Source organism: Strigops habroptila, chromosome 6 (assembly GCF_004027225.2).
Source record: "Strigops habroptila isolate Jane chromosome 6, bStrHab1.2.pri, whole genome shotgun sequence".
In the NCBI taxonomy this organism is placed as follows: domain Eukaryota; kingdom Metazoa; phylum Chordata; class Aves; order Psittaciformes; family Psittacidae; genus Strigops; species Strigops habroptila.
In genome coordinates, this window is record NC_044282.2 from 30,281,298 (window position 1) to 30,299,694 (window position 18,397).

The 18,397-nt window shown below is 38.4% G+C and overlaps 1 protein-coding gene across 3 annotated transcripts in view; it reads right to left on the reverse strand.

The window, feature by feature from the left end:
- MYO6 (myosin VI) overlaps positions 1–18,397 on the reverse strand; it is a 113,009-nt gene that overhangs the window by 75,127 nt on the left and 19,485 nt on the right. For all 3 annotated transcript variants that reach the window (XR_003991943.1, XR_003991944.1, XM_030490171.1), the window contains exons 2-3: positions 6,637–6,775; positions 460–529 (exon numbers count right to left, since the gene is read on the reverse strand). Coding sequence is in view for 1 of the 3 variants with exons in the window: in XM_030490171.1 (XP_030346031.1) it covers positions 460–529; positions 6,637–6,753 (187 nt within the window). In the remaining 2 variants the exon portion in view is untranslated. The remainder of the gene's footprint in view (positions 1–459; positions 530–6,636; positions 6,776–18,397) is intronic.

The window sequence follows — 18,397 nt, forward strand, 5'->3', positions numbered from 1 at the left end:
TTTCAATTACCTGTACTTCCATGGGAATGCTATCTGAGAAATGGGTAACATACAGGAAAATGCTGTACAATACAACTGCCGATAAAGCAACTAATTCTTTTGCTGCACTATAAAAGATAAATTTAACCCCCATACTGCTGAATGCAGTTGATCCTGATGCAGTTAGGTGAACATCTGATATACATCTGAAGTCAAGTAACAGTTGTAAGTGGGAATAATGTAACTATGAGTTCCTCTAAAGTGTTCACCTGAAAACCAAAACCCACAATAAATGATATTTAAAATGGGCTTACTTTAAGAACTTTAAAGGACTAGTAAAGGTCATACATAAATTGAAGCAAAGAAGCAAAACGACAACTACAAGGAAGAAACAGGAAGCTTGTAAGGGAACAATACTCTCCTCTATGAAGATTTTTTTTAATTCCAAATGCATAATTTATTTTAAAATTCATAACTTACAATTATCTTCTACGTCCTTCTTGCTGTCCTCTTCCGCAGGAAACACTTGATTGATAGCAGCCTGGAAAGTCTGTTAGACAAAAAATATTAACATTGTCAGAATTCCACAAAAATAGAAACAATTCCAAGATGTCTGGATACAATGATAAAAGTAAGTGCACTGTGAGTGTGTGTGATTTAAAATGAAGTTGCCAGTTTTATATTTCAGCATTGGAAATTTTACTGAGTTATTAGATGCAGATGAGAGCTGCTGCATTTACATGACTACACTACATTATAAAAATGTAGTCACTGTAATACATATTTTATTGCATTAATATTTGATGCTAAATTCCAAATTTAATACTGTAATATTGTGTAATATAAAAAAATAAGGATAAAAAAAAAGTACTGGAAGGGGAACAGCATTGTAAAGGACAGTTTCCTCAGTTCTGCAAAGCAGCACAAAGAATTAAAACCAAATTACACAGTCGAAGGACTGTGCTGTCATTATCATATGCTGTTTTAAAACACTCCTACTTAAAATATAGAAGTTCAATACATAATATCCTCCGTATCGCCAAATACTGTAGCTTTGGTTGTTGCTTGCTGGTTTTTTTTTCTCCAGTAAATCAATACTAACATAAAACAAGACCTTCCTTCAACTCTTGTATTCCAGTTACACAAAACAGCCATTTATCAAGTGTTCAGACCCAACTGGAAAAAATTCCTAACAGAAGCAACATTGTTTCTTCTTTATTCTCCAGAAATCATAATTTATATTGTTGTAAAAAGGAAGGAAAAACATCCCAGCACACACACACATTACAGTATCTGCACAAAAATACCTATTGTAAGAGGTATGTGTTTAATTATACTTTTTTGTTTACTGTAGTAATAGCTTGTTTGAGCTACCTATGAATGAACAAAAACCCTGTTGTATCAATCAAACACAACAGCCGCCATGCTGCCGCAGGCACAGTCTCCTTTTCCCCCATGGAAATGGAGACAAGAAGTCTAGTTTAATATTTGAAAAAGCAACCAACTGGATCTGAAAATGACTTTAATAAACAAACATGTTTGCTTGTTTAACATTGTACTCGGCAAAATAGTCCCATGAGAAACATCTCACATGGAAGTTTAGAAGAAAGACAGCAACTTGCTTCATCTTCACTTCAGTACCACAGACACAATATGTGAGCTCTTGTAGCTTACACCATCATGAGCAACCACAAATTCCAACTATCTTTGAAGGGGAAAAGGTTAAAAATGTCTCAGAGTAGAACTAGTTGCTGCCAGTAGGAAAACAATATGCCTTCCCTACAAAGTTATCATAAAGTATGCAATTTGTAGCCATAATAAATTAAATTTTGTTATCCCCTTCTCAGGATCTAATGAAGAAAAACACGCACAAAAAGCTTTCCTAAGGGAGATGGAGCTGCTTGATGACATTGGAATATCTGAACATCCATCAGACCAGCCTCCTCTGAAATATCCTTTATCAGAGACTGGTGGAGACAAGGAGGAACTGAACATCTTTACCTACCTCGGAAAGTTGCCAGCTGCTATTTTGCAGGGCAAAGATCCCCCCTGGCCTTTCCTCCCTCTCACAGTATTGCAGTTCGAACATATTATCATCATAATTTTCTCTGCAAGTTTCCCAACAATAAATGTGTATCTCATTGTGTAAAGATATATTTGAATACGTTTCCCATGTAATCAGTTCCCTGAGCATGAAAGAGTAGAAAAGTTTAAAAAGAGCATGACTGACTTCATGAAAATCTAACTTCACTTCTTGTCTGCTGATGTGTAACCCAAGTTTAACCACTAACAAAGACACAATTTTTTTTTCACAGGAGAGAACGAACACAATACCCAGCTATTCTGTAAGACTCTTCACAAATCTCGGATGTTTTTAACATTTCATGGATTTAAAGCCAGCCATACCAGATCTATCCCAGAAGAGGAAGGAAGTGGTTTTTCAATGTGCTCACCAGTCAGCCTTCTGATTCAAGATAAATTTCAATGAAAAAAATAATGGGAATTCACCCCCGTTTCTCCTCCTTCCTTTTTTCCACTCAATGTGAATTGTGAATTAAATTTCTAGAATATTTCAGAAGTGATAAAACAAATAAGCAATATGAAGGTGTCTTATCTGAAAGCTGATGCTTTTCTGTCAGACTTTTCTAGATCAGAACATGAAGCCTAGTTTCAACTACGTCAGCAAAGAATTTCTTTCCTGGGTGTCACAGCTGGACTACTGCTTTATGTAAGGTGATTACTTGTTATGTAGGCAAGTATGCTAGCTAGATGTGCAGAGCTCCAAGTACTGCCAATTACTATTAAAATCTAATACAATAAATATCAAAATGGGCAAAGTATCCCAGGACTATCAATTAAAAAAGTTATCCAAAGAAATTCTTTACTAAGTTGTCCCTTTTTTAAAAAAGGGCATTTATTACAAGGAGGAAACACTTCAGGCATTCGGTGGAAGACTTCTGCATTAAGGCACAGCTTAGTACAAACTGTTCTAAGAAAATGGAGAGGGTATTAATGTTATGAGACAATAAAATGGTCTCAGGAGGCAAAAAAGTGGGTTTAGGGTTTTTTGTAGGGGCTGTGGGGTTGTTTGTTTTTACCTCTTTGTAATGAAGCAGCCCTTGAAATCCCATGGCAATCTTAACTATTCTCCCAGAAACGAGATGAGTGAAAAAAGATATCTTTCCATTCAAGCAGGATCTTCTTTCTACCATGTAATCCAATATGTGTAACCATGCCTCCCTTTATACCTTCCAGATACAGACAGAAGACATCCTTACTCTCAGCTGTATTTCACAGACCAACCTAAAGCAGTACAAACGTTGTCTAAGACAGACAAGAATATGCCTTATTCATGCAAGCAAGCTGCTCTAACTGCTGAAAAAAACCCCAACGAAAAACAAACCCAACCCTTAGCTTGAAACACTGAACTTTGGACATTCTGATCCTTACTTTCAAAGTAAGGATATACATTTATTCATTTATACTTTGTGTGGAAAAATACCTTTCTGGTTATTCACAGCATACCAGAGCAGGTGCCCCATAATGCCCTACCATGACCCTTCAGAACTGGTGCAGAGCCATACCATGCCATTCAGTTGAGGGCAGGAGGGGCGTCAGTAAGTGCCCACAGCACCATATACCTTCCCAGTGACTGCCAGAAACTCATTACTGCTAATAGTCTAGGAAATGCTGCCCCCCACTATTCAGTGCCACGAGGATCCCAGGATGGCATCTCAAGGTGCAAGTCCCTTTGAGGCATCTCTTTCCTATTGCTTTACTTAGATTTGCTACCTCCAGGAAAAAAGTAAATTCCCTGTTTGCCAGTTTCACTGCCTCTGCCTTCTCCCTGTTACAGCATCAAGTAACAAAACAAAATAAGGTATATGCAACAGGATCTGAAGTTAGGATTCCCAGTAAATCCAGAAAAGTACACTCCAAGAAGCAGCATAAACTAATTGAGTTTAACTGGCTGCCTTTCTACCCAACTCCTCTCTTGTACACTGTATGACTGCTGGTAGGACACAGGCCAGGGCTGCCAGCCCTAGTCCTCCAGTCCAGTTCAGAGCCCACTCTTGGGGCAGCGTTCCAGCCCTAGGTGGGACCATGCTCATTAGCAAACCACTCTCCAGCTTCTCTGTTTTCTTTCCTGTCCTGGCATTTATCAGCATTGCAAGCCAATGACCTAGCTTTCAGGGAGTAGCTCCTGTCATGTAACACATGCAACCTCTGTTCTGATAACACGCTCCTGCAGCTTGGATTACTCTCCTTTGTACAGTGCAGGCTGGGTGACTCAGATCCCCACCTCTCTTTAGACACCCAGCCTTTGTAAGGAAATGCAAACGTTGCTGTTAACTCTATGGTACCCAAAACTGCTATTGCTGGTTTGTAAGTAAATCAGCATGTTGGCCAACTTCACACAGTCTGGACTGTGTAACTTGGTTTCATTATACAAAGCAATCTACGGCCACACTGGCCTCATGTCTTCCATCCTCCTGCCACTGCTTGCTGCCGTCCTGAAAACTTTCCACTTCTTCATTTTTAAGGTGGATCCGTTCTCTGACCTCATTTGCTGTGTCACGCACAGCTCAGCAGGCAGAGTTGAGAGGGTGCCACTCTGCAATGCCAGAGCTAGCTATGGGTGGGGAAAGGAAGGAAGATTTTAGGACATCATGAAAGTGCTGCCTTGCAGCATTTATTGCAGTTATTAACAACATATTTTAATTAACCATTAAGTGGTATACAAGGCAATAATCAAACATATGCATACACATTTCCTTTCCTACCTGTGATCTCTGGTAAACTACCAGCACCTATAGAGAATACGTATGACATGTTAATGACCCAGATTAAAAAATAATAATAAGTTACACTACCCGGATATGTTTACGAGATCAGCTTACTCCTCTCCTCCCTGTAATTATCATGGGCAACTCTGGAGCTGCTGGATCACTCCTTCTTACTGAAGAGCAGTTCTGAACTATCTTTTTATGTAAACAAAGTTGATAATTATGGGTATTAATGCTGACTACTTCAAATTAATGTTCTAAGCGCACAAGAACAGAGTCATCTTAAAAAGAAAACAAGCAATGAGAAACATTTCACTATAAAAAAAAAAAATCAATGACACCTTGAAAAGACTGAGAAAGTAATTAAGAAAATGTTTTACTTCACCTCTATTAATATAAGGAAGTTTGATAATTAGAAATATAGGACCATAATCTCTATGGTATTTAAACTCTGAAGTGTTTGTTCCCTTGGATAAGGGAACATTAAGCCCTTAATTGATCTGCTTAATTCAAGGAAACAGCCAATAGCAGAATAACAAACTTTCTAGACAAAAGAGATTGTTGATTGTGAACCATAATGCAAAATATTTGTTTTTGGGTTTGTTTTTGTTTTTTAATATGCTCCCAGAAATAAACATATGTCAGAAATAAAGAGTGACTCAGGAATCTACTTATTTCCTGTTTCAGTTTCAATATACAGACTTTTCCTCTTTATCACATCAGAATCACTTGGGGATACAAACAGAAATAGAGATGGGGGTCAAAATCATTGAAGCAGTTAAAGACTACTTAGCCACAGCTTTGGAATATTTAATATTTGTGTCTGCATCATTTTGCTCTTCCCCAAACTGAAGAATGCATACTGCTACTACTAAACCTGCAGACTTTCTCTCCAACGAACAAAAATCATATATTACATTTGCTTTGTATTTGTAAGGAAAGCAAAATCAACTTCCTCTCCAAGATGCAGAAAAAAGAAGTTCTCCCCTGAAAGGAAGGACTGCTGCATAACCTTTTGACCTGTGACAAGGCATTCTCTGCTATTGCCGACCTGAAAAAAAGAAGTTAACAAAAACCATTTTGTCTTTTCCATACCTGAAGATACAGAAAGGAAAAAAAATGTTAGAAAGTGCACATACCACATATTCACAAAAACCAGAATCACGACTTTTAAAACAGTGTATGATCTTATTCCAGTTAGTAAAAACCAGGATGCTGACCATGTGAACTAGGATAATTGATAGATAAAAGGTGCTTCCAGTAAAAGCTGACATCTAATTACGTCATACTAAATCTGAAAGATGTCATGATAAATGAAGCAGTTGGAAAATGCTAATTAGAATTATGACTTCATTTTAAAAGTTACACTTACTTTGCCTTTAATTTGATGATGCAATTCCATAGGACCTTTGTTTGACATTGTGTTACTTCTTAAGGTTCTTAAGGTTTCATCTCTGAATCTTCATCAATCTAACAGTAAAGAATCTAATCTAAACCAGAGCCTAGCACACCCCCCAGGACACTCTCTATGTGGGAGAGAAACTAATCTCAATAGTAGACTCTTAACCAGTCTCTAGTTGAGAAGAAAAGAAAGTATATAATACTGAATTAAATGGCTATGTAGAATCAATCCTCCTCTCTTTCATGAGCACATGCAGATAACTGACAGAAAGCATGCACTTCTTAGCAGTGGAATGTTTCATTTGCAATGCAAGCTAAAGCTGAAGACCCTTAGCCAAACTTAGAAAAGAAAACTGATCTTCCACTCTTTCAGGCTGCGTATAATTGTAGTTACTGGCAAAGACATAGCCTATAGGTAAAATAGTTTTTGTAAGGTTTTTCTCTGTTTCTTTGGTTGCGAAACACTTACCTTGCCTTTCTGATTCAAAGGTTCAATAGTTAAGTTGTCAGTGCCAATGTCCACAATCATCCCCATCTGAAACCCATCAGTTGGGTGCGGAGCCCAAACGGGCTTCCCGTCCTCCATTGTGCGATCTATCCAGTATTTCCTGTAAGAAAAAGAAATAATAAAAAAAATTGTATACAAATTTAGTAAGCTATCAGGATTCACCACACAGACTTTAGTTTATTATGTTTATTCCTATTAGTCAGTGTGGAAGGAACCTGTCTGTAGAATGGAGCCAGCCTGTCAGGACAAGACTCTTCCAGCCTTTTTCCAACCTGCAAGGCTTTGCTTACAGAGAATACTCTCAGACTTGGAAGTATGGAGAGGATTCAAGAACAGACAAATCTGGCGGGGGTGCCCAGGGGACCCCCAAATTTGGGGGAAAAGACTGCTCTCTGCAGTTCTTTTCCCATTTTCCCTAATTTGTGAACCAAAAAGGGGTCTATCTCATGATCAAATTAGAAATACAAGACAGATTCAAAGCTAAGGCTATACTTAGGAGTGTGTATATACACATATGTATATACACCTGTACAGACACACACATATATATGTGTATGTACATGCAGTGGGGTCATACAACTAATGGATATTTGTTTGTACATGATTTGGTGTGCAAATACTTGAATTTCTAAAGGGCATGTGAGCAGAAATTCAGTCTCTTGTCATCTGAGATGAATGAATGTGCTCACTCTTTTCATGTGGCTGGGCATATGGCTTTTAAATAACCCACAAATATATTCACTCACAACTGATTTATCATACTATAGGCCTTTGAGAGGCTGATCTCTGATACTGTAACATTACAACTCTGCCTCTTCAGGAACACCAACTTTACCTTCTATAAAAATATGAAAATTGTTTCAGAGGAACCTATGACGTACAAATGAAATACATGCAAAGACCAAGACATTCAAACCTTAGGCTCCTCAAGTTATGCAGCTAAACAAGGTCCCAATTAAAAGGGGTATTTGATTGCATGCAGTGTGCGTTGAGCTAACCAGGAAAGTTGCCAGGATTGGCACGCTCTGAATGGCTAATGGTGCCATTTCAAATATGCAGAATTAGTCCTTTTTGGGTTTTTTTTAAATCTACTTTATAGTCCTCACCCTACTAAGAATAGAGAGTCCACATGGCTTGAAAGGCTCATTTCTCCTGGCCATTTCTTACTCCCTTCCAAAACACATTCACATACTAAACTGATATGTTTCAGTGATTCCAAAAATTAGTAAAAAGTATCTCATTTACCAAGGTGTAAGTTACCTCTCTTAGCATGCACAAAATGAGCCTGCCAAGCAGCAAAGAAAACACTGGCAGCAAACTCCAAGAGTCTGTAAGCTATGAAACATGTCCCACATTTTTCTTCTTCCCACATCTGAAGGAAAAAAGAGCTCCACAATTTCCCACTACCAACGAAGGCTCAGAACCCTTTGCCATAAGCAGCAGCAAGGAAAAAGAGTCATCGGCCCATCAGAAAGTTGTACAACTGCAAGCAGAAAAGGACACTCTTGTCCCATAGAGGATATCAGGACATGCTGTACATGACCTGCTTTTTGCTGCCTCCAAGGAGTTTTAGAAAACTTTGAAGAGAAGGAAAAGGCTTGCTGTGATTGCTTTGAGAATGCTGCTTGCCTTAGCATCTGACTTGTCAAGGAATAAGACCACTTGCTGTTAACTTTAATATGAAATAATAGCAGATTAAAATTAATTCTAAAGCAAAGACTCAGACTGCAAAGTCACTTTTTTTTTAAATGAAGCAGCGTTGAAAAAACTAGCTATAGAGCACTGAATTTAGCATTGGTGTCTGGTTTTGTGTTTAAATTTACTCAGTTAAATAGATTTTTCCTCTGCTTCCCAAACGCAGATCAGGATCTAAGAAGCTCACGAAGATTTTAACAAATGTTTCTAGTGTATTCTAGTCATGTAATTCATGCTATTTAAACATTATATTCAACACAAGAAAGCTTGTGGTTTACTTTTCCACCCATAAACAGAGCATATTAACTTCTTTTAACTACTCATAGAAAGTTTATGTTGTAAAACCTCAAGTGCCAAATTCCCTTCTATTTACTTCACACATTTTGCCACATCCCACAAACTCTACAAAACACCATCATCTTCATCATGTGTCGCTAGCGCCATACGATTAATCCTGTAAAACAACATCTGTATTCACTCACAATTGGCTGTTGGCCATTTTGTCTTTACTTTAGGATACTGTATATCAGATCTAGTACACACCATAGTTTTAGGGTTTGGTTTTGGTTCAGTGGGCTTTTTTCAGCCAGCTCTGACCTCTGAGTACTGCCATCGTGGGCATAGTTGCTGAACAGCTGAATTTATTTCTGGGTATAACCAGGCCTTCATTTCTTCACAAGCCTATCATTTGCTTTTAAAATGCGAGTTCAAATTAGTACTTAAGTGATATGTCACACAACCACTAAAAACAAGGCACTCTTTTTACATCCTGAGTAGCAGGGCCAGGGCTCTGGATGTAACTCTGTTGCACAAGAAACAAACCCTGGAATTACTGCCAAAATTTCTGCAAAAAGTTAGAATCCAAACTCCCCAATTAGCAGCCAAAGGCTTCTGCTTTGCTCACTGACATGGGCTTTTGCATTCTTACATATTCTTCAGCCCACTTCATGCTTTATTAATAAATTATGCTAGGGGAGCATCACAAGCTTAAAAAAAAAAGAAGTCCTCTTCAAGGACAGCAGTGATTGAATTCAGCCACCACCAGGAAACGCGTGTTTAAGAAAAATACCTGAGGCTTTGCAAGTGTCTAAAAAGCCACTGGGTGAAAGCATCTAAGTACAAGTGTAGTAGTTATTCCTTTTAATAAATACAGTCCTCTGCCTCAGAAGCGACACAAAACCAGCTGTAATATTTTGGTTTTGGCACCGCTCTGTCTCTGTCAGCTGGAACTCTGACAGGCAGCACATTAAAATTAGATACTGAAACCCAGCAGGTCATACCTGCTTTATTATCTACTCCTCCATCTGACGTATATGCCACTGCCCTTGAGAGAGATGCACGTCTATTCCTGAACCTACTCTTGAATAGCCAGTTTCCAGCCCAGGATTTTAAGGTGAACAGCAACAAAACAAGTTCAAAGTTCAATTACCTGATATAGAATCATAGAATAGAACAGAATCAGTGGGAACAAGCTGCTTTTTGTTTTTTTCCTCCATGTGCATCCATCTAAATCCAATCTACATGGAGCCAACTTCACAACACTGTTAAAAGAACTCACTGTTGCTGAAAACTACAAAAGCAAAAAGACTTAAATCCAGGCTAAAAGCACTGAGGCAACAAATTTAAGACCACCACCAAACACAAGGAATCACCTGCATAATGCTTCCAAACAAAGGAGGCCAAAAGGAGCCATCTTCCACATTTGTATATATGTACTCAATATATATTAAAGTAGTTGATTCTAATTTGCTCGGTCATTTCGGTCTCCATAACTAAGACTTCTTCCAACATGAGGGAGAGAATTCACAAAGGCTACACTTATAACCAGGAAGCCAGCCGCTGTTTTCTCTTTCTAGAGTCAGTAGAAAAAGAGACCAAGAACCCCATGCTGGAGTTTGTCTCTCTGTTGAGCAGGAGAGCGACAGTAATAAAATAAGCCTTTGTCTGAAGTTGGTAAATTTAATAGCTATTTCTTCAAATGTCAGACTTTATATTTTCATAATTGGCAAGCAGTAAATAAACCTTGCCTTAATCACTAGTAAAAGTACTCAACACATTCAGCACTGGCTAAACAGTAGCAGCCAGCAGTTCAAACAACTTGCAAGACAAAACTGTAGTGCCCTCCCCAGATTACAGCACTGAGAAGAACATAGGCCAGCTCTTTTTTAACTTTTTCTGCACTGTTTATCTCTCTTTTGGAGAATGTTTAATAATACTGTTTCTCAAAAAAATTATCTACATATCACATTGAGTATATGCAACAACTAAGAATTCCTCAGTTGAAAGCTGGAACATGACCATCCCACTTACGTTTTCTTAAGATATTCCTGATTTTGAAAGAATGTAAAACAACTACATTTTGATTTTGTAGAGTATTCAAAAGGAAATCAAACACTACTATCTGGTGAAAGAATTCTAGGAAGGCAAATTATAGTAATGCAATTTTAAACTTGTTACCTGAGACCAGAGGTAGGCATTTGAATGATCTGATCCTATTTACCACCCTATGAAGTTTACTACACGAAGACACTGTACAGATTGCTGAATTAAGTAATTAAAACAAATGAAAAATTAAACTTCATTAAACAACTGACAGTATCTCATTACATTGGCTAAATCAAAATTCATTAAACAACTGACAGTATCCCCTTAAGCTGGCTAAATCCAAGGAAACTAAACTAGTCAGAATGGGTATAATAGGTAATTATCACAGTGAAAATAGAATTACATAACTTATTTTATATTAAAACAAAAAAATTCTACTTCTTGTGTGTTTAGGAGCTGCTCAAAATTCTGCAGATTACACTGGGCACATGATAATGCTTTGGGAAAGGTCCTGTAAAAATACAGGACAGACCAGATAGAGGAAAACACTGATACACAGTGGTAGCTTACTGTCAATCAAGTTATTTTTTTCAACCTAGCTGACTGTTTGACTGAAATTTGAACAAATCAAAGCTTAGGCAGCATTCAGCACTCTATTGCAGGTGACATAATATTTCAAACGAACTGCAGATACACTACAGCAATTTTGTTTGTTTTAGCTAAATGCAACAGTCACAATTGCATTGTTTAATTGAATATTCAACCCATTTACTTTTTATTTCTTATTTCATTTTTCAGTTTACTATAAAACTTCCCTGCACCAACACACTTTAGTTTAGCCAAACCAAACTGCAGTTTTTCATACATACCATACAGCAAGGTAACTGCGGCAAGCCGAGACTTCTGCCAACCCAGGAAGGAAGAAAACAGGCTAGAATACAGCCCAGCACAAAGGTATCTTCAAAAACAATTTGCCTTGAAAATGTTAATGCTGACTTGTTAATTGCCAATACATTCTGTAGATGTATGCAAGTAAAACAAAGAGAAGGAGTTCACACATTTGAATATTACTAGATAAAAACTTCTTTTAAAGCTACATGCTCTGAATGCCAGAGACAATTTGAGCTGATGAAATTATTTCCATGGCATGCACATTTTCTTATACATTTGCATGTATCAACATGTTTTCAATACTTAGCAGCTAGAAACTGATTTCTGTAGTACTTCCATAAGAATCACTCTTTTACATTTGTATTCACTTTGTATTTAGCATTCACATAGGAAATGCCTACTCTGATGTTGTGTTTACTACTCAAAATGTTTTTGAAAAGGCAATCCCATCCATTATGCATAAAGCAGAGGAGAAATATTTTATTTTTCCACATTAAATGTGGCAATTCCCAATTACAAAAAACCTGTTCTGGACCTCAGTAAAGCAAGCCTGCAACACTGCATATAATTTCTCAAACACCTTTGCGTGGAACATCCACACTGCGTGGAGAACAAATTTTAAGGAACAGAAAAGGGTGTGTGGTAGGGACAGGATTTGCAAAAGACCTGTCCAGCTTACTCTACACCATCTCACCTTTCTGTGTCCTAATTGCTGCTCAAGCCAATTCAGCCCAGCTACGCTTCCAGCTTTGCTCCCTGCTCCTGCCTCTTCCCCTCCCAGTTACCTTGAGATATAGAGATGTAGGGCAGGAGATGATCTGAGTCAGAACAAGTACTTTGAAAAAAAACACACAACTACTTCATCTGCAAATATTTATATGGCTGTTGCATTCAAGTAAGTGCCTAAAAAGAATCAATTTGTAAAATTGATTAATGGCAAGAAATTTTCTTCACAGGAATTGATTTTTCATGCTTTTTTCAAATGCATCATGTTTAATCAGTTACCACTTTTGTATGTATATGCACTTTTCACATAAACATGTAGCCTATCAGAAAAAGATGAGATCATAAAAAAAGCATCCATCATAGGAAGCTTATCCAACGTAATTTGTAGTTTAACTGAACAGATTTCTCAAAGGCCAAGTGCCTTTCAGCTGTTGTCTCCTAAGTGCCAAGAGCTTCAGTACCGCCTAAGAAACAAAAATAAATACTGCGTGGCCGAGGAAATCTGCTATTGGAGACTACAATGAGGCTCCAAGAAATCCAAAGGAAGGAGGGTTCAGGCAACTACAACACAGTAACTCTGCAGTATGGCAGAAGAAACGAGTCCGCAAGAAGGGCTGGAGACAGAAGAGGGCCACTTGTTGCATGCTGGCAGAAAAGCAGCAGCAAACACTCTCACAAACTGTACTTTGTGAGAAGATGACAAGGAGTGAAGATGGAAGATTGAATGAGACTTTGCAACGGAAGACAGCAACATGTATGAACTAGCACATTGACATTGGCTCATGTTAAATCCTGAGGTAAACACGACCACTTCTGTACTTGACATGATGTACTTCCATGAAGAAGGACCAAGGCATATATGAAGAGGAAAAAAGAAAAGCTAATTTTTATGGGGACCCTATAAAAATGCTAACAGTAGTTCCAGCTTCAAGAATTTTTCATCTACCAAAAACCAACATCTCACTTTTACTAGGCCTAACCAAAACCACTAGCTGCAAAAACTTTGGTGCAAAGTTTCGCCATCTGCCAAACAACAGGGCCTGCAGGAGCAAGTGCTTGTGGAAGAAGCTTTCCAGTGGACTCTGCCCAGCTCGGCTTACTATTTTTTTGGAACTGCACCCCTCACTAGACCCTGTGAGCACCAATGGTCTTTGGCACCTGACATAATTGTCCCTCACTTGCACTCTCCATGGCAAGTACTGACTGGATCTGTTGATATGTGACTTATGCAGCAATCTCCTACTGCAGCAACAGTTCAAAATGATAATAAAATACACAAAAAAACCCTCAATATCATGAAGGCTATGCTGAAACAGCTCTTATTTGCAGCAATGTAGCATTCTGGTTAATTTCTTAACAACATTCTAGCTAGCTTTAAAATTCTGTCAGACTTCAGCAGCCAGTATTTGTCCAATTCCAACTGCCGTTATACAAGACCGAGATGAATTTTGTATAACTTGTAAGCTTGTAAAACTCTAACCACAGAGGTTGTGGTCTTTTCACTATGATATTGGGAAGTTAAACTTGATTCATACTAGGATCAACAAGGTCTGATGATTTCCTCTGTGACTCCTGCTCTTCTGCCAACTTTTTAGGCTACTGTTCTTTCAAGAACATTGTTCTTATTTTAGCTCCTATGAACAAAAATAGAGAGGTTTCTGTCCCAATTCTTGTTAATTAAAATAACCTGAGTGGAATTTCCTGCCAAACCAAGGAATAAGTATGCCAAGGGGATCTGCACAAGCATTTTCAACCATCAGCAATACCTAAGCCAGTAATAGCAGCAAGCAGAAAAGAGGAAAAGTAGCAAAACCCAAAACACAATGTCAAATTTCAGCAAGAACACATACACACAAAAAAAAAGCTGAAGTTAAAATTAAAGAAAGAACTCCTCAGTTATGGTCTGGACACTACTTCAGAAGCAGTACAAAACAGAAATGAAGACCAGAAAAAAAAAAAACGAAACCCCAGAAGAAAACCAGTATGGCTAAGAGACAGAGTTTGAAAGAGGCTGTTGAAACCAACTTAACTCTTTCAGATTGTGCAAGTCAGCCCTGGTGAAACCAGAGGGCAGTGAGAGGGGAAGAAAGAAAGTACAAGGCATAACTCAGCAAACAGATAAAGGAATCAAAGCAAAATCAAAGGCGTCTTAAGCCGTCTCGTGATAAAATATAAAGAACACACAGAAGCAGACAGACACTCTCTCTTGCAGATTTAACTGGAGTGGTTCAAGCTAATGAGGTGAACTCTGGAGTTAACTACTCCTACAGCTGAGAGACCACACTGTGTGACCACTTAAATCGTATTCAATAAACAGCCTCCCCAAAGGCAGGTAACTTCAGACCCCTTAAGCTAGCATTTTAACATACACCCTCCTGTGCCACCTTTTCCAAGTGTAAACATCAGAAAGAACAAATATTTCTTGAAGGCTGAGGATGACTCTCTCTAAGCTAATGAAATTTAAATTCTCCTACAGTTATGTCATTTTCCAGCCTCCCCCACCCATTCATCTTCTACGACTCAAACTCTCCTACTGCAAATTAGAGTGCCCCATTTCCCCACCCAGTGCGCCCTACTGCCAAGCTATTGCTCATCTTCAGGTGACCTAATACAGGAACCGATACGTTTATCCTCTTTTAAGACAATGCATCCATGAGTTTCTCTTTGAGCTTTGTATACAAGACAAAACAAAAACTACCAACCAGCCTCAAGCCTGCAAACACAAGGGACCTCTGCTCCAGCACAAAAAGTAGGAAATCATATTACACAAATTTTTAAAAAAAACCAAAAACCTAGGTTAAGAAAGTGCTTCCTTTGAAATACTTACAGAAAATGCTATCACTTACAAATATTGGTTTGATATGTAAATACCTGGTCATTAACTTCCGTAATCTGAATCACAGAAGGTGTACGTTTTAAGTAATCAGGACCCCAGAATTTTAGTCCTCTGTAGACCATAAATGTCAGCTAAAAGCTCATTTTAGTGTGGCCAAAGGGGCTCGTACCAGTTAAAGCAAACATATATTGCATTTTACATCAGCTTTTGCCAAGCTGATTCAGAAAGAGACTGAGGTAGACTGAATCCCAGCAATATATTCTAACTCCTATGAACATAGATAAAGCCAACAAAGTTCATGCCCTCACAAGAAAATCAGAGGCCAACACGGTCTAGAGTGAGGCATCTCTGCCCATGGCAGGGGGTTTGGAACTAGATGATCTTAAGGTCCTTTCCAACCCTAACTATTCTATGATTCTACGATTCCTAACCATCAATTTAAGGGAAAGAGAGAAAAAAACAAAGCAAGCCCCAACTTTTAAGCACTTCTGAATTTTTGGTAGTTCAGCAGCCAATTCAAGAACTCTCCACAACTTAACTAATTTTTCAGGAAAATACTTGAAGAAGAAAGCCTACACTAAGCAGTGATAATACCATACATTTTGCGCTTTTTCATGAGTCCCTGAAGTTCAGGCAATCCTACAATTCCAACAGAGAAAGTCAACCGCTAACTTATAACTTTAAGCCTATCAGTAACTTGGGGTTCCCTGGCTGCACTTGTGAATGCTTTAGAAATACTCCGGGGACTCCCAGGGCGTAACCATTACATAACTCTGGCCACTACCCTGAACCCCTTTGTCTTGTTGAATTTTGAACTTCAGCTATATAACCCCCTCACTGCAGGGTAATAAAACAAAACTAAGTAAACAAGTAAATAAGCCAGAATGCAACCTGCACTGGGTTTTATCAGTTTGATAAATACATATGCATATAAATACAAGAACAGCAAGACACATTTGCATGATAATTTGTTTTTAAAGTCCAGCAATAAGAAAACATTGCCAAACACCACTTCCCACTACGTATCAGAGTGAAAATGGAACTGGTATTTTAGAAAAATAAGAATACATACACAAACCAGGATCCAAGTCAATTCAAATAAACTAAGCACTGAGGAAGGCAGCATCAAAGGCTGCTGAAAGGTCTGTAGGAAACCTCAGACCACTGAACTGGAACTGTTTATTGCCATCCCTCTCTGTACAGAAATCGTAATTCTTTCAGAGATAGAATTAGTTCCTAAAAACTCTTATATGACCCGTTTCAATCTTCTTTTTAATTTCTCTGTATCAGTTTGTACTTCTTACAAAAAGTACGGGTGTAATTTATAGGAATTGGGCTGAAAAACAGACAATCCTCTACAGATCACAGTAAACTCAGGATAAATTCCTCCTTCAAAAACACGTAACTAAAAAAGTAAGATTCTTGCCCAAATCTACTCAATCTTGCCTACCAAAAAAAAAAAAAAAACCGACAAAAATCTATTGCCACGTTCATAAATGTCATTGATAAAGTAATTCTGATGGACGAGACTGAAAGCCTTCGCTTAACATAAAAGCCATTTAAGACAGTCTTAACAGCAAAGAACAAAAAAAGGTACCCAGAGGAAGTAACACAGAACACATTTTGTTAGCAAATCCCCTGGTTTTCTTGGGAAGATGATTATAATAGTCCCACTACTATAATACAGGAAAACAGTAATTACAGTGAAAGACAGTAATTGCAAAGAGATTGTTTACGCTTATCTTAATCTCAAAAAAAGACCTGGAATGTATGCTTTCAGAACAAAATCCACCTAAAACCCACAAAAATTATCAGAGGACTGGAGCACCTCTCCTATGAAGACAGGCCGAGAGAGTTCAGGGTGTTCAGCCTAAAGAAGAGAAGGCTCTGGGGAAACCTTACTGTGGCCTTTTCACATATAAAGGGGGCTTAGAAGAAAGATGGACAGACTTTCTACTAAGACTTACAGTAACAGGACAAAGGACAACAATTTAAACTGAAAGAGGGTAGATTTAGATTAAATATTAGGAAGAAATTCTCTACTGTGAGGGTGGTGAGGCACTGGCACAGGTTGTCCAAAGAAGTTATGGATGCTCCATCCCTGGAAAAATCCAAGGCCAGGTTTAACAAGACTTTGAGCAACCTGATCTAGTAACAGATGTCCCTGCCCATGGCAGAGGAGTTGGGCTAGATATCTTTAAGGTCCCTTCCAACCCAAACCATTCTGTGGTCCTAAAAAACACTCTTTAATTCTTGTACTATTCCAGGAAAGTTCATATCTTAACAGAAGGGAAAGTGCTGTAAAGGACAGAAATCTGAACAGCAACAAATCAGACAAAATCTGCTACTAGCACTGACAGGATCTCAGCAGCAGAGAAAGCTGCAGACCATAACAACTTCCACATTAGCCACATCCTGACCACAGCTCAACCCTCTCATTTTTTTGGTAAGACACTAGCTCTCTGCAAGGTTTGAGAAAGTTCTGGGCTTCCCTAAACCTTGGTACAGTCACACAGACTAGGGACTCCGGACCACAGCTAGTCTTTGGTCAAATTTTGCCACAGCCTAAGACAAACGTACTGCTGCCAGACATGCTGTTTTCCTTACCACCGACTGCCTCAGGGAGCTGCAGATAGTGACTGATGCAGCTCCCATAGCTCTGTACTTTTACAGACCACAAGTCCATAAGAAATCCAGCTCAAGAACAGCAGGCTCACTACTTCTTCAGAAAATGGTTAGAAGATCTAAGGCAGAAGATTGAGATGAAAGTCCAATTGTATTTTACTGACTCATTTTAAAACCTCAAATAAATCTTCTGAACATTAATCCCTACTCCCACCACATATAAAATGCTATTTATTAATTTAACAGGAGTGCTGCTCTAAAAATTCTGTTAAAGACAACAGTGACTACAAATACCAAGCAGCATTACCACTAAAACCATTATTAATTTTCTTTCCAAGTGTTACCAGATCTATACAAGTGACCAGGCTTGGCCAAACCCATCTTTCGGAGAAATGTGAGGTAGCTTTAAGGCTTTCAATAGTAAATCTTGAGATGCAGGCACTACAGTGAACTCGCTCCCTCTTCACATGCAAGAGAGCCCTCCCTGAGGCTGGCAATTGTACCAAGGCAGAGCAACCACAGGCATATGCGGTCTCAATAAACCTGATATGAAAGTAAATTGAAAATAATTCATGCAGAATCACGACTACCAGGACCAACCCTTAAGCGTTATTACGAATTATG